The sequence below is a fragment of the Sander lucioperca genome, chromosome 18, assembly GCF_008315115.2.
Source record: "Sander lucioperca isolate FBNREF2018 chromosome 18, SLUC_FBN_1.2, whole genome shotgun sequence".
NCBI lineage: Eukaryota > Metazoa > Chordata > Actinopteri > Perciformes > Percidae > Sander > Sander lucioperca.
The window spans coordinates 1,007,501-1,025,123 of record NC_050190.1 but is presented as its reverse complement, the minus strand read 5'-3'; the positions used below and the strand labels follow the sequence as shown (position 1 = coordinate 1,025,123).

Sequence of the window (17,623 nt, the reverse complement as noted above, 5' to 3'; positions counted from 1 at the left end):
GAAATCCACATGGTCTGCCTGATGCTCTTTGAAACTTTGGGAATGCAAACAACACATTAGGATGGAATATTTATAGTGCTGTCTAGAATATTATGTATAATATATATCTAACAAACAAATTGGAAATGGTATGTAGCCTACATTGCTGTATTATTAATGCACTAAGCCTAATTAAATCAATTTGCCTGATAAAGACATGATACCTGGTGATAACGTTGTGTACTAAAAAGACTTATCTGTGAATCGATGTTCAATTATTGTGTCTATTTACGAGAATATTATATGTAAATCAAAATATAGATTACATGATTTTTTTTGCTTGAATTACATGCTGAAGAAGGTCAAGTTGTGTGTTACCCTGAGCAGTGTCTGCAGGGCTTCCTCTGCAGAAGTGTATGTCCCTGAATAAGCTTCTGCAATTAGAGCTAAAACCCAGGGCAGTAAAAGTCCACAAAGCACTGGCTACTGCTCCTTTAGCTTACTGCTGTGAACGCACAGCAATTAAATATTGAAGGCATTTTAGGTGAGCTTCCTTCCCTCATCTATTTTGGCAGATGGACAGTCAGAGGACACAGTTTAAAGTAAATCAATCTGAAACTGTTAACGTAAGGGTTAAGTCAGAGTTAAAGTGTAACTTTGGTTCTTTTCAACCCTATGTTCCTATGTTTTTGTGTCTAAGTGACTGATGGGAAAAACAATCTTTGACATTGGTCCAGTATTAAGAGAGATCGCTGCAGTCGGCAGCAGAGAAACAAGCTACAATGTAAGTTAATATGACAATTGTCCAGCTTGTATTTACCTTCATAAAAGTGCTGGTTTTGCCGCTGACAGGCTCAGAGTAATATTCTAAGTGTCTGACAACATTATGGAAAGGATTTCTAAGGAGGTCAACCTTTCTGTTAAAGAGTAAGATCCTTTTTTTAAACATCCACGAAATTGCATTCTTTGTGTATGGAAAGCCGTTTTGGGTCGTCTTTCCACTTTTCCAACCATCGCAACTCTAGTTTTGGTTGAAATAAACACACAGTTTACTGATTTACATGTGAAAATATGTTGGCTTTATACACGCTAAAAGTATTGCTTTTTTAAATGGAGTCTGGTGGGTTTAGCGCTAGCGACTTCAGAGCTGTTTCTGGTTAAACAGAAAGGTCTCAAAGAGGTTTTAAAGTTCTATCTCTGTAGGGATCCTTTCCATAATCATCATCATCATCTTTTTTTGAGATTGTTGTGGCCCAAAATGCGGGAGCTTTTGTAAAAAACTGTGATAAAAGTTGCAATGTTTTTTGTATGTTTGTTGCAATGAAGTTGCGGGAGACAGTGAAAGTTGCAAAAAAAGTTGCGATTTGTTTTTTTATAGTTCTTAAAAAAAGGAAAACTTGTTTCGGGGAGAATGTAACGTTCATGAGTTTTCCTAGTAACCAAAAAGACGCCATTTTCATATTATACCAAATGTTGGTATAATATGAAAATGGCTGGTGGATTTACGACAAAAAATAATAATTTATTGAATTAATCAAATTTGAACATATGTGTTAGTGGCTTGTTGATCTTTACATTGTTAGTTAATTTCCTAACCTGGCCTGGGACACACATTCATACGGTTTGATAAAGTACTTATTGGACTTTAACTTTTCATTGCACTTACAATAACAAGTATAGCTGTCCTCAATTTAGGTCATCTGTTGTCTCATTTTTCCTGCATCCACCGTGTGTGTTTGTGTGCGTCAGTAGCGGGGGGAACTGTATGAGCAACAGCCCTGCCCCTGCCCACTGCAGACAGCCGACATGATTGAAACAGCAGCAGCTTTCAGCGACTTTAGAGTGAAAAATCGTACAAAAAAGCGTACATTGATGTTAAAATGTATACAGGTTGGCAGGACAGTCTGAAATGTTTTGCACGGTCTTTCGCTGTACTTTTTGTTGGTAAATGTGAGATGTTGGAGTCTCGTCTTCATATCGGAAACAAGCTCTCTCTCACTCCCGCTTGGTCAGTGGCTCTCAGAGTCACATTATATTGACGTAAAGTCTGGCACGTGGGACTGCTGGGATTGGTTGAAGTCGCGGGAAACTCCAGTTATTGGTCAAATTTGAGGAAAAGTTGCGGTGATTGGTCAAAATTGCGAGTCGCACAAAGTCACGTGATTGGTTGAATTTGGGTGAATTGGCACGATCGTGACATGGCTAAATCCTGGAGGGACTGCATAATGTTGTCAGACACTTAGAATAATAATCTGAGCTTGTCAGTGGCAAAACGAGCACTTTTAGTGGACCAACATTGACGATGCACATTTGCCCCATAGGGTTACATTGCAGCCCGGTCTGTGGCTGCAGGTTACAGCGTTCACGCTTAATACTGGACCAATGTCAAAGATTGTTGTTCCCATCAGACACTTACACACAAAAACATAGAGAAATAGAGTCCAGGTTGAAAAAAACCCAAAATTACCCTTTAAGTGTATGTATCCATCCACTGTATACACCTTTAATGTCCTCTCTGCCATGTAATCCTTTGTAGTGCTTACATTAAGCATATGCTAATGAGGACAGTGTGCCACGCCAGTCATTGTTTTGCTATTCACAAGTAAGTCTCAAGACTCGACTGTATGAGGTCCTGAGTCAGGTCATTTCTAGTCCCTAAAGTCCCTAAAAATGTATTTGCCTGCTGATTTACACCGGCCTTTCCCTACTGCTTCTGCAAAGCAGTTGGTTGCTGTTGGATTGATTGAAAATGTGTCCATGGTCAGAAAGAATGAAGAGTTCATTTGTTACACACTTTCTTAAAACATACATAGTAATCTTTGGGCTTGCGGAGGATATCACATCATTCTAAGTCAAAAGGCTAAAGTCAAAGTGAAGCCACAACTCGTTGTGGTAAAGTCAATGTCGAGTTGCAAGTTCTTTTTGATTCTGTCAAGTCTAAAGTCACTAGATTTGTCATGCAAGACTGATTCTAAGTCACGTCGAGTCTAGTCCACACCTCTGCACTGTACATCTCCAGTCTTGTCTGGGCTCTCATGTTCTTTAATATACTACATGTACATATAAAATGCCAAACTGATATCCGCATACTGATGCATAACCCTCAGTGTTGTCGTGTCAATCACATCCATGACTTTTAAAACATTGGCTGCAAGAATGGAAAACATACCAAAACATGCTTGCCGTAGCTGTACCTTACATTTGAGTTTGAACACTTTGGATCCCCTCCAGCCCCACCCAACCAAAATACTGACAATTGTCACAAACACAGGAAACCCAGCGGCCGGGGAAACTGTTATCGAGTTATTGGCGCGTGGGCCCGGTGAGGGATGACCTCCATATTATAAGGGTGGTGGTTAGGCCACTGCTGCGAGACTTTCATGCTCCGCTGGCTCTCCGATCGGAGGCCGACTACAGCAAACACACGGGCAACAACGGGAGAACACATCCCTGCTACACATCCTCACCCTGCAAGCAGAAAATATGCTAGTGTTGGGTTTAAGTGCTGTCCCTTCTCACCCCCCCACCCATCTCTCCAACCTGCCCGCCCACACCAACTACATCCATTTGCTATCATTATGTACTACTGCCACCTACTGAGGGACTGGGGCTGTGGTGCCCCAGAGGTCAGTGTCTGTGAGGGGGGGCAAGGGGGGCTCTTTACTCCTGGAGAGGCTGGAACAATCGATGGCAAGCCACCAGTCGCCACAGGGACCCCCGAGGGCCCTCACAACACTGACATTAGTGGATATGTCTTCCTCCATGGGGACGTGGGGGGGGGGGGGGGGGGGGTTGGTTGGGAGTTAATGAGGGAGGTGGGGGGCCCCCATTGGGGACAGCAAGAAGCTCGAGGACAGGAGTGGATGGAGGGAAAATGGACAGCTTGTCAGCAGCTTCTCATGTGTGAAATGTTCTCCTGTACACTCATTTTGAGAGAAATATAACATTGATGATTTGACACAGGTTTCATAACAACTTGAAAAATGTCTGTCATAGCTGGATGCTCAAAAAGGGACATTTCAGAGATGGACATGAGGACAAAGACGTGCACTTTGTTAATGCAGGCCGATGACTCAGATTTGACCATGTGTGTTCAGGAAATGAGATTAGCATCCTGTCTGCTCTTAAACATATGCTTTAGCATTAGCACCTCTGAGCTCAGCAGTGATGCAGCTGTTATCTCAAAGGTTTGACAAAGGCAAAGTGACATTCACATGTATATTGCTTGAGTGTTACAAGTTGTTGCATCTTCAAAAATCCTTCCCTTTTCCACGGACTCCCAACTAAAGTAATTGTACCACAACTGGGATTGGCTTTCACTTCAGAAAACCAGTAAAATCCTTGTTATCAGCTTCATTTGCTACAATTGATTCTTCATTCAAATAGAGGAGCTGCCATTCTCGGACACTCAGGACATACTCTTCTAATTCATTCAATTGCTAAGGGAGACATTATTGGCTAATAAATAACTTAACATGCTTATTAGACAGTCTGAACCCCAAAAGTATTTAGTAATGGATTACCAACATGCATAATTTTTACAATTACCAAAAAGAAAAACACCAGGCAAAGGGACTCTTCACACCCTCGCAACCTAAGAGTTCTTTTTAATGCTACGTAACTCATCTATAAGTGATTCACAAAGCATCAGTACATAAGTAACTATTTATAAAGCCAATTAGTTACAACTTCTTAACCTTTTTATAGAGGGTGACCTGTCAGAAAGGGCTGGTACCATAAAGTGTATTTTGCCAGACATCATGAAGTAAGCTAAAATAAAGCAAAAACATACTTGAAAATGAAATCATAAAAACATAACATAACCAGATGGACAGGTGACAGCTCATGGAGCCCTTCTTCTCACTGGAGCATTCAAAGACATGGCTATACCCATCATTAAACTACTACTCAAAATCACACACACACACACACACACACACACACACACACACCTCATCAAGAGAAACATTGACTTACTTACACCTCACTTTGCGCCAGCTTTGTAATGCTTACTTAATCTGTACTTGTAATATGTAGCCTATTGTATTCTGTATTGTATTGAATGTGAAACTGTATGTTGTCTTGTACACTTATGCTTTTCTTGACCAGGTCGCCGTTGCAAATGAGAACCTGTTCTCAACAGCCTACCTGGTTAAATAAAAATATGTAGAGTTGGACTCATAGTCACCTGACACCTCCCAAACCTAGCTTATGGGGCGTGTCCCGGTCTGTATTAAGTTCAGAATCTACCAGCCATCAGGCTTACGTTTCTAAAATGATTTTATAGTGACTATAATAACGGAATTTACCCTCAAATACCTGTGTGATGGTAACGCTGAATAAAAAGTAAAAACTCTCTTTCCATTGACCCTGAAACCTTTAATTAAAACCAAAAGATGGACAATTTAATTTCCTCTTTATTACAATGGACCTGGCTTCAACCACACCAAATACAATCAAACATCAACATCTAGCCAGTGCATAACAGACAGAAGTCATAAAACTTGAAAGTTTTGAACTAAAATAAAGCAAAAAACATATTTGAAAACCAAATCATAAAAACGGAATCATGCTGGAATCAGAGCTGAATCTACACTCAGATGCCAGTGTATTAGGACATGTCTGGTAACATTACGGTGGATAGGTGACAGCTCCACACTGGAGCATCCAAAGACATGGCTACACCCACACACACTCACACACACCCAGACAGACAGACAGACAGACAGACAGACAGACACACACACACACACACCCAGACAGACAGAGACAGACAGAGACAGACAGAGAGACAGACAGACAGACACACACACACACACCCAGACAGACACACACACACCCCCAGACAGACAGACACAGACAGACACACAGACACACACCCACCCACCCACAGACAGACACACACAAACACTATAATAACTGAATTTTCCTCAAATACCTGTGTGATGGTAACACTAAATAAAAAGTGAAAACTTTCTTTCCATTGACCCTCAAACCTTTAATTAAAACCAAAAGATGGACAATTTAATTTCCTCTTTATTACAATGGACCTGGCTTCAACCACACCAAATACAATCAAACATCTAGCAAGTGGGTAACAGATAGAAATCATATAAAACTTGAAAAAGTGACTCTTTTAAGAGGCAGAGGAAGGACAGGAGGATGGAGGGAGGATGGAGGGAGGAGTGTAGACAGAGGTGGATGTTTAGGCGCTGGCTTTTTTGGGTCTGCCTCTGGGTTTCTTGGCAAGTCCGGGTGAAGTCTGGGTGCCCATCTCCACCAGTCTGGATTTGGGGTCACCCAGTTTTCCAGTGCTGGGTACCTTCTTAGTTTTACCTTCTTGAGTTTTTTTGGGACTTTTCTTCACTCCATTCACCTCTGCAGGGGGAAATTCATCATGTGTAAGCACTATGATGACCTTGACCTCAGCGATATCTGACCTCTGACATAAAAAAAATACCTACCTCTTTTCTTTGTGACTCTCTTTTTCTTGACGGGGCTTCCATCAGTCTCACTCTCTTCTGCTGCATTTGCTGCTTTCTTTCTCTTGGTGGTCCTCTGGAAGGAGAAGAGGAGAAAATGAAGACAGGGGACATCAACTTGTTGGCGACAATTGGAAGGTGGGTGAACATGTATCCAGTGGTGTAGTCTAATGTATTGTAGTGGGTATACTGTACTGTATATGTATGGGCTAGGATGGGGGGCCATATCATAGTTGGGGGGCCTGGTGTCCTCCCCCAGGAAAATTTTGAGCTTCATTTCCTGCATTCTGACATACTTTTGTTACATGTCACTGTGCATTTTTAAGTGGGTATATGGAAATCCTGGAGCTTTCTAAGTGGGTATACTGCGTATACCTGCGTATCACGCAGACTACACTAGAGGGCTACATTGGGATTGGGTACCGTGGGACCCAACGCAAATCTCGCGGGAGCGGGCGGTTTTAACTTTGCTGCGGGCGGGAGCGGGCGGCTAAAAAAAAACACTGCGGGATCAGGATGTAGCCTGGAACCCCCCCACGCCAGCAGAAACCATAGATATACATATATATACTGACTGAGTATATACTGTATAGCCTATCTATGAGCAGACACCAGCGTGTCTGAGCCTCCCAGGACGGGGGAGCTCCGAGCCAAGGCTCCGTCCACCGTCCGTCCGCTCCCTCATCCTCAACTCCTTCCTCCCCCTCTCTCCCTTTCCTCTCTCCCTCATCCTCTGCTCCTTCCTCCCCGTCTAACAGCAGCAAGCACCTGCCTTCTTTGCCTGCATCTTCTCCGCCTGCATCTTCTCCCTATTAACCTATAAAATGACGTGTTTTCTCATGCGGGACGGGAGACACAACATCAATGCATCTCTATTATTGTGCGGGCATAAATTCTCAGAGTTTTGCGGGTGCGGGCGGGAGTGTAACACACACGTTGCGGGTGCGGGCGGTAATGGTCAGAAATTCGCTGGGAGCGGGATGAAGAAAACAGTCCCGCGCAGGGCTCTAGACTGCATCACTGCATGTATATGTATGTAGATGTTACATTCAATTTGTTACCCGGCTGAGACTTGTGTTTTTTGCTAGACCCATTGCACAAAATACACAGAAGCTCTTTCTCTAACTTCTGAGGGCTTGATACAACAACCCAACATTTTGTTTTCAACAGTCATTAAACATTAAACACTCCACACGCCCATCGAAATAAGACAAAACTGCTATAGAGGGGCTCGTATGAAAGTACAACCCAGTAGGGCTGGATGATTAACTGAAAAATAATCGTAACTGAAATTCAGAGCCTATAACCGACGTAATTTTACCAAGTCGGTTATTTCGGTCTTTTAATCCTATTAATATTTCTGCGGCAGCCCACTGTGTGTTAATGTACTTTCCCCTTAAAGCATATTACGGCCGCCGCGTGTGTAGTCATGTGACTCTGCCCCGTCCAGTCTGCGACCATAGGTGCTTTCCGATCACATAGTACTTGTAGGAAAAGTACACTTCTAAGCAGTTCTAAGAACTACTCTCCCCCAAAATCTTTTTTCCCGTTTGCATTCCCACTGGCCAAGTGGTCAACGGTCTTTATAGCATTGTCACTAGACCTTAGCGCCACATACAACAACAAGAAATGATGCTAATACTTGTGCACTTTTCCTATATTAAATGCACGTCCATTCTCGTAGTAATTCACGTAATGTTTTGCTCAACACAGACGGGGCTTTATTATACTCGGAACAGACCCCGCCTCTGCCTGCTGCGCTGTGGAAGTGTGTGACTGTGTGTGACTGTGTGTGACTGTGTGTGTGTGACTGTGTGTGTGACTGTGTGTGTGTGTGTGTGTGTGTGTGTGTGTGTGTGTGTGTGTGTGTGTGTGTGATGGCCGGCAAGCCACAGGACACGCTTGTGGAGTTTAACTCCGAAAAGACTTCTTATGGACATTTATTATTTATTTTCTACATTTTTAGGAAACTTTTTTTTTACATTAAAACTTAAATTACTTTTTTATAAGACGTTTTGATTTCATTGTAAAATCTACTGTTGTAGATTTCAGTTGAGTTGTTTGAAATATTTAATAAATAAGCATTAATTGCTATCTGTGTGTTGTTTCCTTATTTTAGAATCACAAAGATAGGATTATGCACTCTTTCATTAGAAAAAATAACCGTGAACATATTTACAGTATAAGAAAAGAAAAAAAAATTAAAATAATCGTTCAATAATCGTAATCGAGGTAACTTGTTCGATTAATCGTGATTATGATTTTAGCCAAAATCGTCCAGCCCTACAACCCAGTCCTAATGTTTAAATGTATTTAAATGAATACATGTTTGTTCTTAAGTAAAAATCAAGAAATAGTGAGCTTGTCGAAGCTCTCAAGGCCTGCAGCATCATCTGATGGTGAGAGGACTGAATAGACAAACACTAAGGCAAGGCACTGACAAGTCGATGAGGCCACCGACTTTCTGGAGCCCCCAGTGAAGTCTGAGCAACTGGAATTATCACTCTGTCACCTCACCAGCTCCCTAGACCTTGCACATATTAATCCTTTAAAACGTCCGATTATGTGCTCCACTGTTCTGACCACAGAGCATCGAGCAGAAACACTTCCTCTCTTGTGCTTGTAACGCCAAAAACACACCGGCTGAGGAAGCGCCGTGAAGCAGAGCTATTTTCAGTTTGGCGCCCATCTTATCCAATCTTTTTGGTCACTCTATGAGCGGGCGCACGCTGCAGCGATCGTTTCGGCGCCTCCTCCATTTCTTCCACGAGCCAGGTAGGTACAGTAAATACATACAGGAAGGCCACAGTGCAGCCGCGTACAAATAAAACACATTTCAAAATTAAACACCCAGGTTTATGGTGATTTTGGCTGTCTTGACTCAGCTGTGTCTAGAGGGAGACACGCAATCAGGCACACGGAGAGAGAGAGAGACGGACAGACGGACAGGCATAGAGAGAGAGTGGCGCACACACACACACACACACAGGGAGAGAGAGAGACAGAGGCGTTCTGTAGAGTGGACAGGAGCAGGATCGCTTTGTGACCGGCGTGGAGAAATGCGCGTCTAGTATGAACAGCCAGGCGCACGATCTGGCAAAAATCTAGGCTTCCCAGCACTTTGCAGGCTGTGTTCCTGGCGTAAAGCACGTTTAAACAGTGGGGTCAACCTCAAGACCAAGGTTTCTCAGAATCACTGCTAATACAGTGCACTTCCCCAAAAACGGTGACTTCACTACCTCTGTCCTCTCTTCAGAAATCAAGGCGACTGTGGCGTCTGCTGAGATAAGAGAAAGAAGAAGTGGCCTCCGAGAGAGTCACGCACTTAATGAAGGCAATCAACTCCTCCGTCCGTCCTCCTCCTCCTCCTTCCTGGGCGTCTATAATGAAGCTACACTCTCAGCCTGAACTATCACTCACAACCTGCCCCCCTTTTCATTTTTGCCTCCATTTTGACAATTGCTACCTCATGATCACCACACGGCGCCCGCTGAGGTGAACAGATTGGAGGGATAATTACATACAATAACCAGCACCGGGGCCCAGTAACCTTTCGGCTGGCAACTCCATGTCCCCGGTGGCATCTTCCATATGCACAGAGATAGTGAGAGCGAGAGAAAGAGAGAGAGAGAGAGAGCGAGAGAGAGAGAGAGCGAGAGCGAGAGCGAGAGTGGAGATGAAGAACAAATAGGAAGGAATCACTTCCCACTGACAGGTGCAGTTAAGAACGGGTAAGGCACTGGCAGATACTGGCCCCTATATGTAGGCCTGTAACAATTATTACATTATTGTCCAATTGCAATTTTTTTTACATAATCGCCGTTTCTTTGTTTAACCGCAATTACTTGCTAACATTAGCTAAGGTCCTAAGGGGTATGACTGGTGATGCTAATTGTTGATTTTGTTTAGATATGCCAAATTGTAATTACAAAGCGATTATTGGCCAGACTGTTGAGGTAAAGCTGTCATAGCAACACCAAACATCCTGGGCTGTTAGCTACACCTCGTTATCTGGGTCACTTAACAGTGATATAACCAAAAGATGTATCCTGGGATTCATTCAAAACTTTAATTTGTTTGAAAAAGTGACACATAAATGAATAAATATTCTTTAAATTTGACTGAAAGAGACAATTATATTGTTAATTGCAATTATTTCTGAGACAACTGATTGTACAGCAGCATTTGGAATTGTTACAGTTCTACCTATTCGCAGCAGTGACTAATACAGCCAATACCTTTTCAATAGCCTAGTTAGCCAGCCACAGCTAAATACTAGCCTTCAGGGCTATATAGCGCTGGGCGGTATGGCCTATATTGTATATCACTGTATAAATTGAAGCACAGACGGTCACTGTACATATCACGGTATATCCGTTTTTCAATATAATATATAAATTCTTTTGAAGGGGTAAAACAATGGTATGGCAACTGCATGGTGGCTAATACTGTAGCCTACTCTGAACCGTATTACCAGGACATATTTTACAAAGTACAGAGTAGGGTTGGACGCGAATATTCAACAATCCGTTTGTAAGGTAGGTATTCAATTTTTCAATACTAGTATAGAATAACAGAATCCTTAAAAATGAATGCCTTTAATTAAACCGAAAGACACGTGTTGCAGCTCAGTGTTTCCATTTCAGCTCAGCGTGAGTCTTTACTGCATTAAGCTGTTATTTACTGTCACGTTACTCTCTCTGCACGCACACACAAAGTCCTTCCCGACGCAACCCCGACGTACCCCTAACTACATGGTCCACGCACTGATAAGCTATACAATAATCATATAATAAAACGAAGCAGAGAATTCCAATAAAGGAGTATAATTATTACTAGCATTACTAAAGTTGTTGCTTGTTTCCGTGTGTGTGCTGACCTGGGCAGGGGGTGATACGGGTGTGGCGGGAGTGAAATTCAGCTTGCCGTCATCTTTAGCCTGGATGGCCTTCAGTCCGGCCTGCAGGATGGATCGGAACTTCTCGTATGGTGGTTTGTCTTGGTATCCCAGAGATCGGACCTCCTCCATGAACCTCTGGATCTCATCTGCAACACAACAGAGAGACAACAGGACACACCAGCTCATCATAAACTCAAACTGCTTGCCTCTATGCCAGTAGCAGTGGTCCCAGAAAGGTAGACAGGTGAGGTATGTCCGTTACATCTTCTTGTTGCTACGGTATACCAAGGGGTGTGCTGCATTTGCCCTTGTCTTTATTTTGTTTGTCCGCTGCATATCACCTTTGTTGACCCCGTTAAGTACGCTCTAGAAAGGCTGGTCCCCGGGAAGTGCTTTGGTCCACGTTTTGTGATGTGGGACTACATAAACAACACTGACTGGACTTCTCTCTCTTCTCCAACACACTGTCGTCACCATAATGTTCTGCTCTGGTCGCAGCGTCCTGCCTAATTCGGTTTGGTGCGACTTTCCTCATACTTGACTCAGTCACAAACGCACTCACAGATGGAGTTGTAAACAACACTTTGGTTGTGCTCAGCTGAGCAGAAGGAAGGAGGTGTGACGCTTCGTGTTTGTCTCCTCTGCCTAAGCCGAACACACTGCCTGCAGGTCAAAGTGCCAACATTGAAATGGCAACAAATGTCTCCATTTATAGTCAGAACTAAAAACATTTACTGCAGCGCGTGTCATTGGACTTCTATCCTAATGAGAAGCAAACAGGTCTCCGTTTACAAGGCTATAATTAGTTGTGAATGAATACAAGTGAAAGATGTAATTCACTTAGGTAGCTATGAATGGGCGGTATTAGTAAAGTCTTTTTTAATGATGCAAGGAACTTTATAGCTATATAGCAATATATATTGTGATACAGTACATGTTTGAGGGGTGTCTGTTTGAAGCAGCATATGGCCGCAATCAGCCCAGAGTTCCTTAAAAATTCCATGCTTCTCCAGACCATATTTGCGCGCGTGAGAGGTCTGAAAGCCTGTCAGGACCCAGGACTGGGCTCGGGTCAGATTCATGTAACTTCTCTCCTTTCATTGTGCCCATTAGGGTTGTGTGATTGGACAAATGTATCCGCTATTGGCGGTTGTTTGTTTTTTTTGGACAATTTTTGTCATTTTATTTGGCAAATTTAAGAACGAGAGAGAGACAGCGGGGAGAGATAGTGCACAGCCGACATCTATTTTCACATCTAACTCGGTGAATTAAGGGTTTATTTCAAACCTAACCAGAGTTGGTGATTGTTGAAACAGTGGAAAGACTTACCAAGACGCATTTGGTGAAGTGTGGTTATTGATAAGTTAAAAGGCCCTGAACAGCCACACGGGTGTTTTCAGTTAATCTGGCTGTTTAGACCTCTTCCCAGGACTGTGTGGGCGTGTCTAGACATCTACCAGTCTCCTGTTAGCTCGGTTTGCACCTGTTAGGGCAGTAAAAAATTACAGCTTTATCATTCTTATTGGTAGAAAAGATTTGTGACCTAATAAATTCCGATCTGAGCTCTGGCCCACCATCATCCTGAGCAGAGGCCTAGTCAGCCAGAATGACTGAAAGGACCTGTGTGGGTGTTCAGCGGCTTTAACAAGGCATTTAAGATAGTCTTAGTTTGTTGAAAGAGTGAAACTCGAATTCAGAAGGTCTACGGTTGTATTTTTCTGTTCGATAAGGAATATAGATGTCAGAAAACTTCCTTTCTTGACATTTTGGTGTGTTTTTGCATGTATTAGAGAGAGCGTGCATCAGAAAGAGCCTTAAAGTTATTGATGTCGGCCTCGGGCCAGAGTTGGGCTGAAAAATGGCATACTTTGTCGGGCTGGTGCCAGGGTAGGGCGGGAACTTTAGGCCTGTGGAGGGCTCTAGCGTGTGTATGTCTGTGAGCGCGATGATTGAGTAATGTGTCTGTGTGTGTGTGTCTTTCTTACCTGGCTTGTCTCCTGAGGAGAAACACTTGGTCATAAATTCAGAGATGTTTTCTTGGCTCCTGTAAGGGAAAAAAAACAAGCAGCATGATTTCCCCCCAAAAGTTTGAAAATTCTCAGTCTAAAAACACCTTGCTGTACTTCAGACAGGAACACTCGTCGTAGATTTAACCATTTCTTGCAACAAATGGAAATACAGTTATGCTTGGCGCTGAAGACTGCTCTAATAATACTTCCTGGATCAGCCAAGCAGCATGCCATGCTGAAACCCACCTGTATACAAGAGTGGGCCAAAAACCATTTTAAACTTTAAGTCATGTTTAGACTCTAAACTAGGAAGGTGGAGGCTGGGGTGGTGGAGGCAAGTGCTACCAGCAGCAGTAGTGTGAGGCAGCATTGGTGTAGCAAGGATCAGTGAGTGTAATTTAAAAGATAAAACGTCTACATTGCTTTGTATAATAAAACATTTTCCAAATGTACAAAACTTTTTGCCTGCCTACATAAAGCGGACAACCTCATGCATTCACTGAAAGACCTCTGTCAGAGATGATGTGTGCACAGAATGCAGGTGTGCCTCCCCCACCTGATTTTGGAGTCTCGGACGTAGACGGGGTCCTGCAGCTTGTCCTCCCAGGGCAGGCGTCCACACAGCCACTGTACCATGCAGTAGCACAGGATCTCCAGGTCGCTCCGCCTACATGCAGCTGGAGCCAAACAACCACATCAGCGGAAGCAAACGCTGTCAGCAGCAACGTTAAGCACTGCCATTAACAGCAACACCAGCATTAAAAGAAATCCAGTTGTGAACACAATACCAATTCCAAGTAGAACATGCTTCTATCTTACAACAAATCCAGTATAGGACTAGTTCCACATTTTTGGAAATGCATTTGTTTTTTGTCTTTCTTTTGAGATGGAAAGATGAATAGCAATCTCATGTTTATGTGTTCTAAGCATGAAATGAAAACACTGTGCTGCAACAAGGGTCCTTTGGTTTAAAAAAGGCATTATTTTTTGAGGATTCTGTTATAACAGTATTGAAGAAAAAAATATATATTTCAGTCCCAAATTTGAAAAGCGAGCCCTAGAGAGTTGTTGGGCAGCAAGTTCAGCTCAGACTAAGAGGCAAGAGACTAACGGGCTGGCTACATTGCACACGTAACGTACGTTTTCGCTATAATCAATGGAACCGGAGACACCTTCTTTGTCGTCTATTTATATATATATTTTTTATATTTCTTTTAAATTAAACTACCTCACACAATCCTACGCCGTGTGTGCCAGCTGGTGCAGCCGGTTAAAACATACATTCCGCGGCACATACACTACGGTAACAGTCCACAGACGTTACACGTTCAATGTAGCCAAAGTGTAAGATTTGCTTTCAAGTGTGTATTCACTTGACATGTTATTCCAATTAATACAGCAGAGTCGTGCATTGTTTACATTGGGATGCAAGTTCAGCTGAGGCACAAATGTACATTTACGTGTGTCTGCACTTTACATTTTACTCAATTTACACAATGCATTACAGCATACAGCACTGTGAATGGTTTATTCTTTCTTAACAAAGAATAATAAAATGGCGAAATACATTTTGGGTTCAATTTGTTCTAAACCGTATCAATAATGCAGACAATATCACAAATATCAGAAGGCACTTTTATGAATTCAGTGGGTATTTCAGTCACCTACGTGTAGGAATATTGATTTTATGTTAAGTATTGAATCAATATCAAATTGTATTGTATCGATATCAAATCAAATTGTGAGTTCCTTGACAATACCCAGCCTTAATTTTTTATCTTCCAGTTAATTAGTTGGAAGCAAGTTTTATAAGAGATTACCTAAATGTGAGCAGACACACCTGCTATGTGCTACAGGAATCCGTTTCTATGTAACAGCCAATACTGTTCATCCAATGTGGCCTTCTCTTTTTGCCTCAATAACAAAACAAACTTAACGAAGCCCGTCAACTGCACAGGTATCCCACATAAATAATTGAGGTAATGTTTATGTCTCTAGGTTCAATATCAGTTTATCCTGTAGTTGTGTTGCTAGTGTGACCAGTGGCAAAACAATAAGAAAATTGCTATACATATTTTCACCAAATCACAGATTTAAAGACATGGCAGTCTGGTTTTAAAAGCCATTTTTTTAGGGTTATAGAACTACCAGTAGTGTACGTATACCTACTTGCTCCTTTGTGGGCGTCGATGCTTGTGAACTCAATGGTGCCGTCGTGACATCTCTTGGGGTCTTCCTTGTACTCCTTTAGCACACTGTCGGGCGCGTACCTATATGCCAGCCCATAATCCACTAAGTAAACCTAGAAAAAGACACTGATTCAGACATGCAAAGACCTAGATCAAATTTAACAAGTTATACATTTATACAAAAGCAAGTGTAATGTTTCCAGGAATTGAACTGAAAGCATGGACAGCAGATGATTCCGCCCTTTTGGAATTTAAATTGTAATTCCACCTACACGAGCTTCATTATTATTATTTTGTTTGCATTGTGCTTATATACTACAGTTGGGTATTGACTTTAATAAAGAAACTTACAGCAATAAGACCAAAGCTATACCCCAGTAACTCCAGGGGAAAAAACAAATAGCACAGCTACAAATTAAAAAAAACAACCTTACCTAATAAAATCCTGAGGGGCCGATTTTTAAATTGTCATTTATAAATAGCTCTTTAATAACACCACCAATGATACATTATTAATCTTCAAATTAAATATTTGCCCCTGCCTTGTTTGCTAGAAAGAGCTCTTAGCTGCCACACACACACACACGCACACACACACACACACACACACACACACACACGCACGCACGCACACACACACACCAAGATAGATTTTAGTCATGGGACGCTTTAACCTAATAAGATGCTACTGACCTGGTTGGGATCACTGTGGCTCAACATGAGGTTGGATGCCTTGATGTCAGCGTGCACATACTCGTGATCGTGGATGAACTCCAGAATATCCAACTATACAAGCAAAGAAAAAGAAAAGAAAAAAAAAAGTGGGAACTCTTAATATTAGTTTTGAAAAAGAGAAACTGCATTGTAATCAGAATGCAATTGCCAGACCATGTCTTGAGGTGGTCATAGCCAAGTGTGAAGGATATTGGGATTATTATTGGGAAAATACAGTCTACATTATAAAAATTAAACTTTCCCAACAACCTAGTCGCCCAATTTGCATACATAGACTTTATAAAAAATTTGGATGGTACAACAAGGCAGGCCTGCTTGGTTCTTTTGGGGAATGATTGTAAAGATTCATAAAGAATATGTTTAGGTCATTTCCTCTCTAACTGGGACGTTTTGGGACGGATTGGTGGGATTGCTGTGGATGAAGTATACACAGAGATACACTGGTAAGAGCCAATGATGTTTAACCATGTATCAGCTCATTTAAATAGCTCACGTTACTGGATTGTGTCAACAGTTAACTTCATGTAATATTGGATGTGGAGTTTTCAAATGTTAAACCAAAACAAGTTCCTTTCCGAGTCTATTTTGCAGAGCCACCGTCGCTGCGTCCGGAGCTTAGCGCCGCCCCAAGACCATTGTGATTGGTTCAAAGAAATGCAAACAACCCAGAGCGTTTTTCCTCCTATCCTGGAATGTATGTGTGGTGTAGCCAGACCTTACTCCACAGCGCTGTGGAGATAGAGCTGGCTATGTGAGACTAACCCACGCTGGACACATCAGATGAGTCAGCCATCACAGTCTGCAGTGTAGTTCATCCACTCCGCTGATAAACCTGTCTTTGGATTTTATTTTGATCTGTTTTGACAAAAGTGCTTGTGATATCTCACACGTGGCTTTGACTTACAACTGAACATATGGCCCACTTTGTAGAAAATACAGATATATATTGCGTATCGCCATAAAGATGGGAAAAAAAACGAGATATGAATGTTGGTCCACATCGCCCAGCCCTACTTCCAACCCCCATTAATACTGGACAATGCAAGTGATGTGTACATGTCAAAAGTTGTAGGAACATGACCTACTTTGGAGTTTTCCATATAAAGGGAAGATTTAAGATCTAAAAAGAGTGTCACTCTGTATGGTGTCACTCAAAGTCATCATATAATTATTATGAAACAGGACATTGATGGTTTCCCCTGATGCTCTTTGTTGGCAACACATTCCCTCAAAATGACACATTCAATGACATAAGATTCTTGAAATTCCATTGTTGTTTACCACTTCATTGCAATCCAGTGAAAAAAAACACGAAAGTGAAACTAAGCC

The 17,623-nt window shown here is 42.2% G+C and overlaps 1 protein-coding gene across 1 annotated transcript in view; it reads right to left on the bottom strand.

The window, feature by feature from the left end:
* Positions 1–5,997: 5,997 nt before the first annotated feature.
* The window catches only part of vrk1 (VRK serine/threonine kinase 1), a 17,617-nt gene continuing 5,991 nt past the window's right edge, over positions 5,998–17,623 (bottom strand). The window contains exons 7-13 of the mRNA XM_031280348.2: positions 16,253–16,345; positions 15,540–15,672; positions 13,927–14,047; positions 13,347–13,405; positions 11,341–11,507; positions 6,444–6,537; positions 5,998–6,357 (exon numbers count right to left, since the gene is read on the bottom strand). Coding sequence (XP_031136208.1) covers positions 6,185–6,357; positions 6,444–6,537; positions 11,341–11,507; positions 13,347–13,405; positions 13,927–14,047; positions 15,540–15,672; positions 16,253–16,345 — 840 coding nt within the window. The 3' untranslated portion in view covers positions 5,998–6,184. The remainder of the gene's footprint in view (positions 6,358–6,443; positions 6,538–11,340; positions 11,508–13,346; positions 13,406–13,926; positions 14,048–15,539; positions 15,673–16,252; positions 16,346–17,623) is intronic.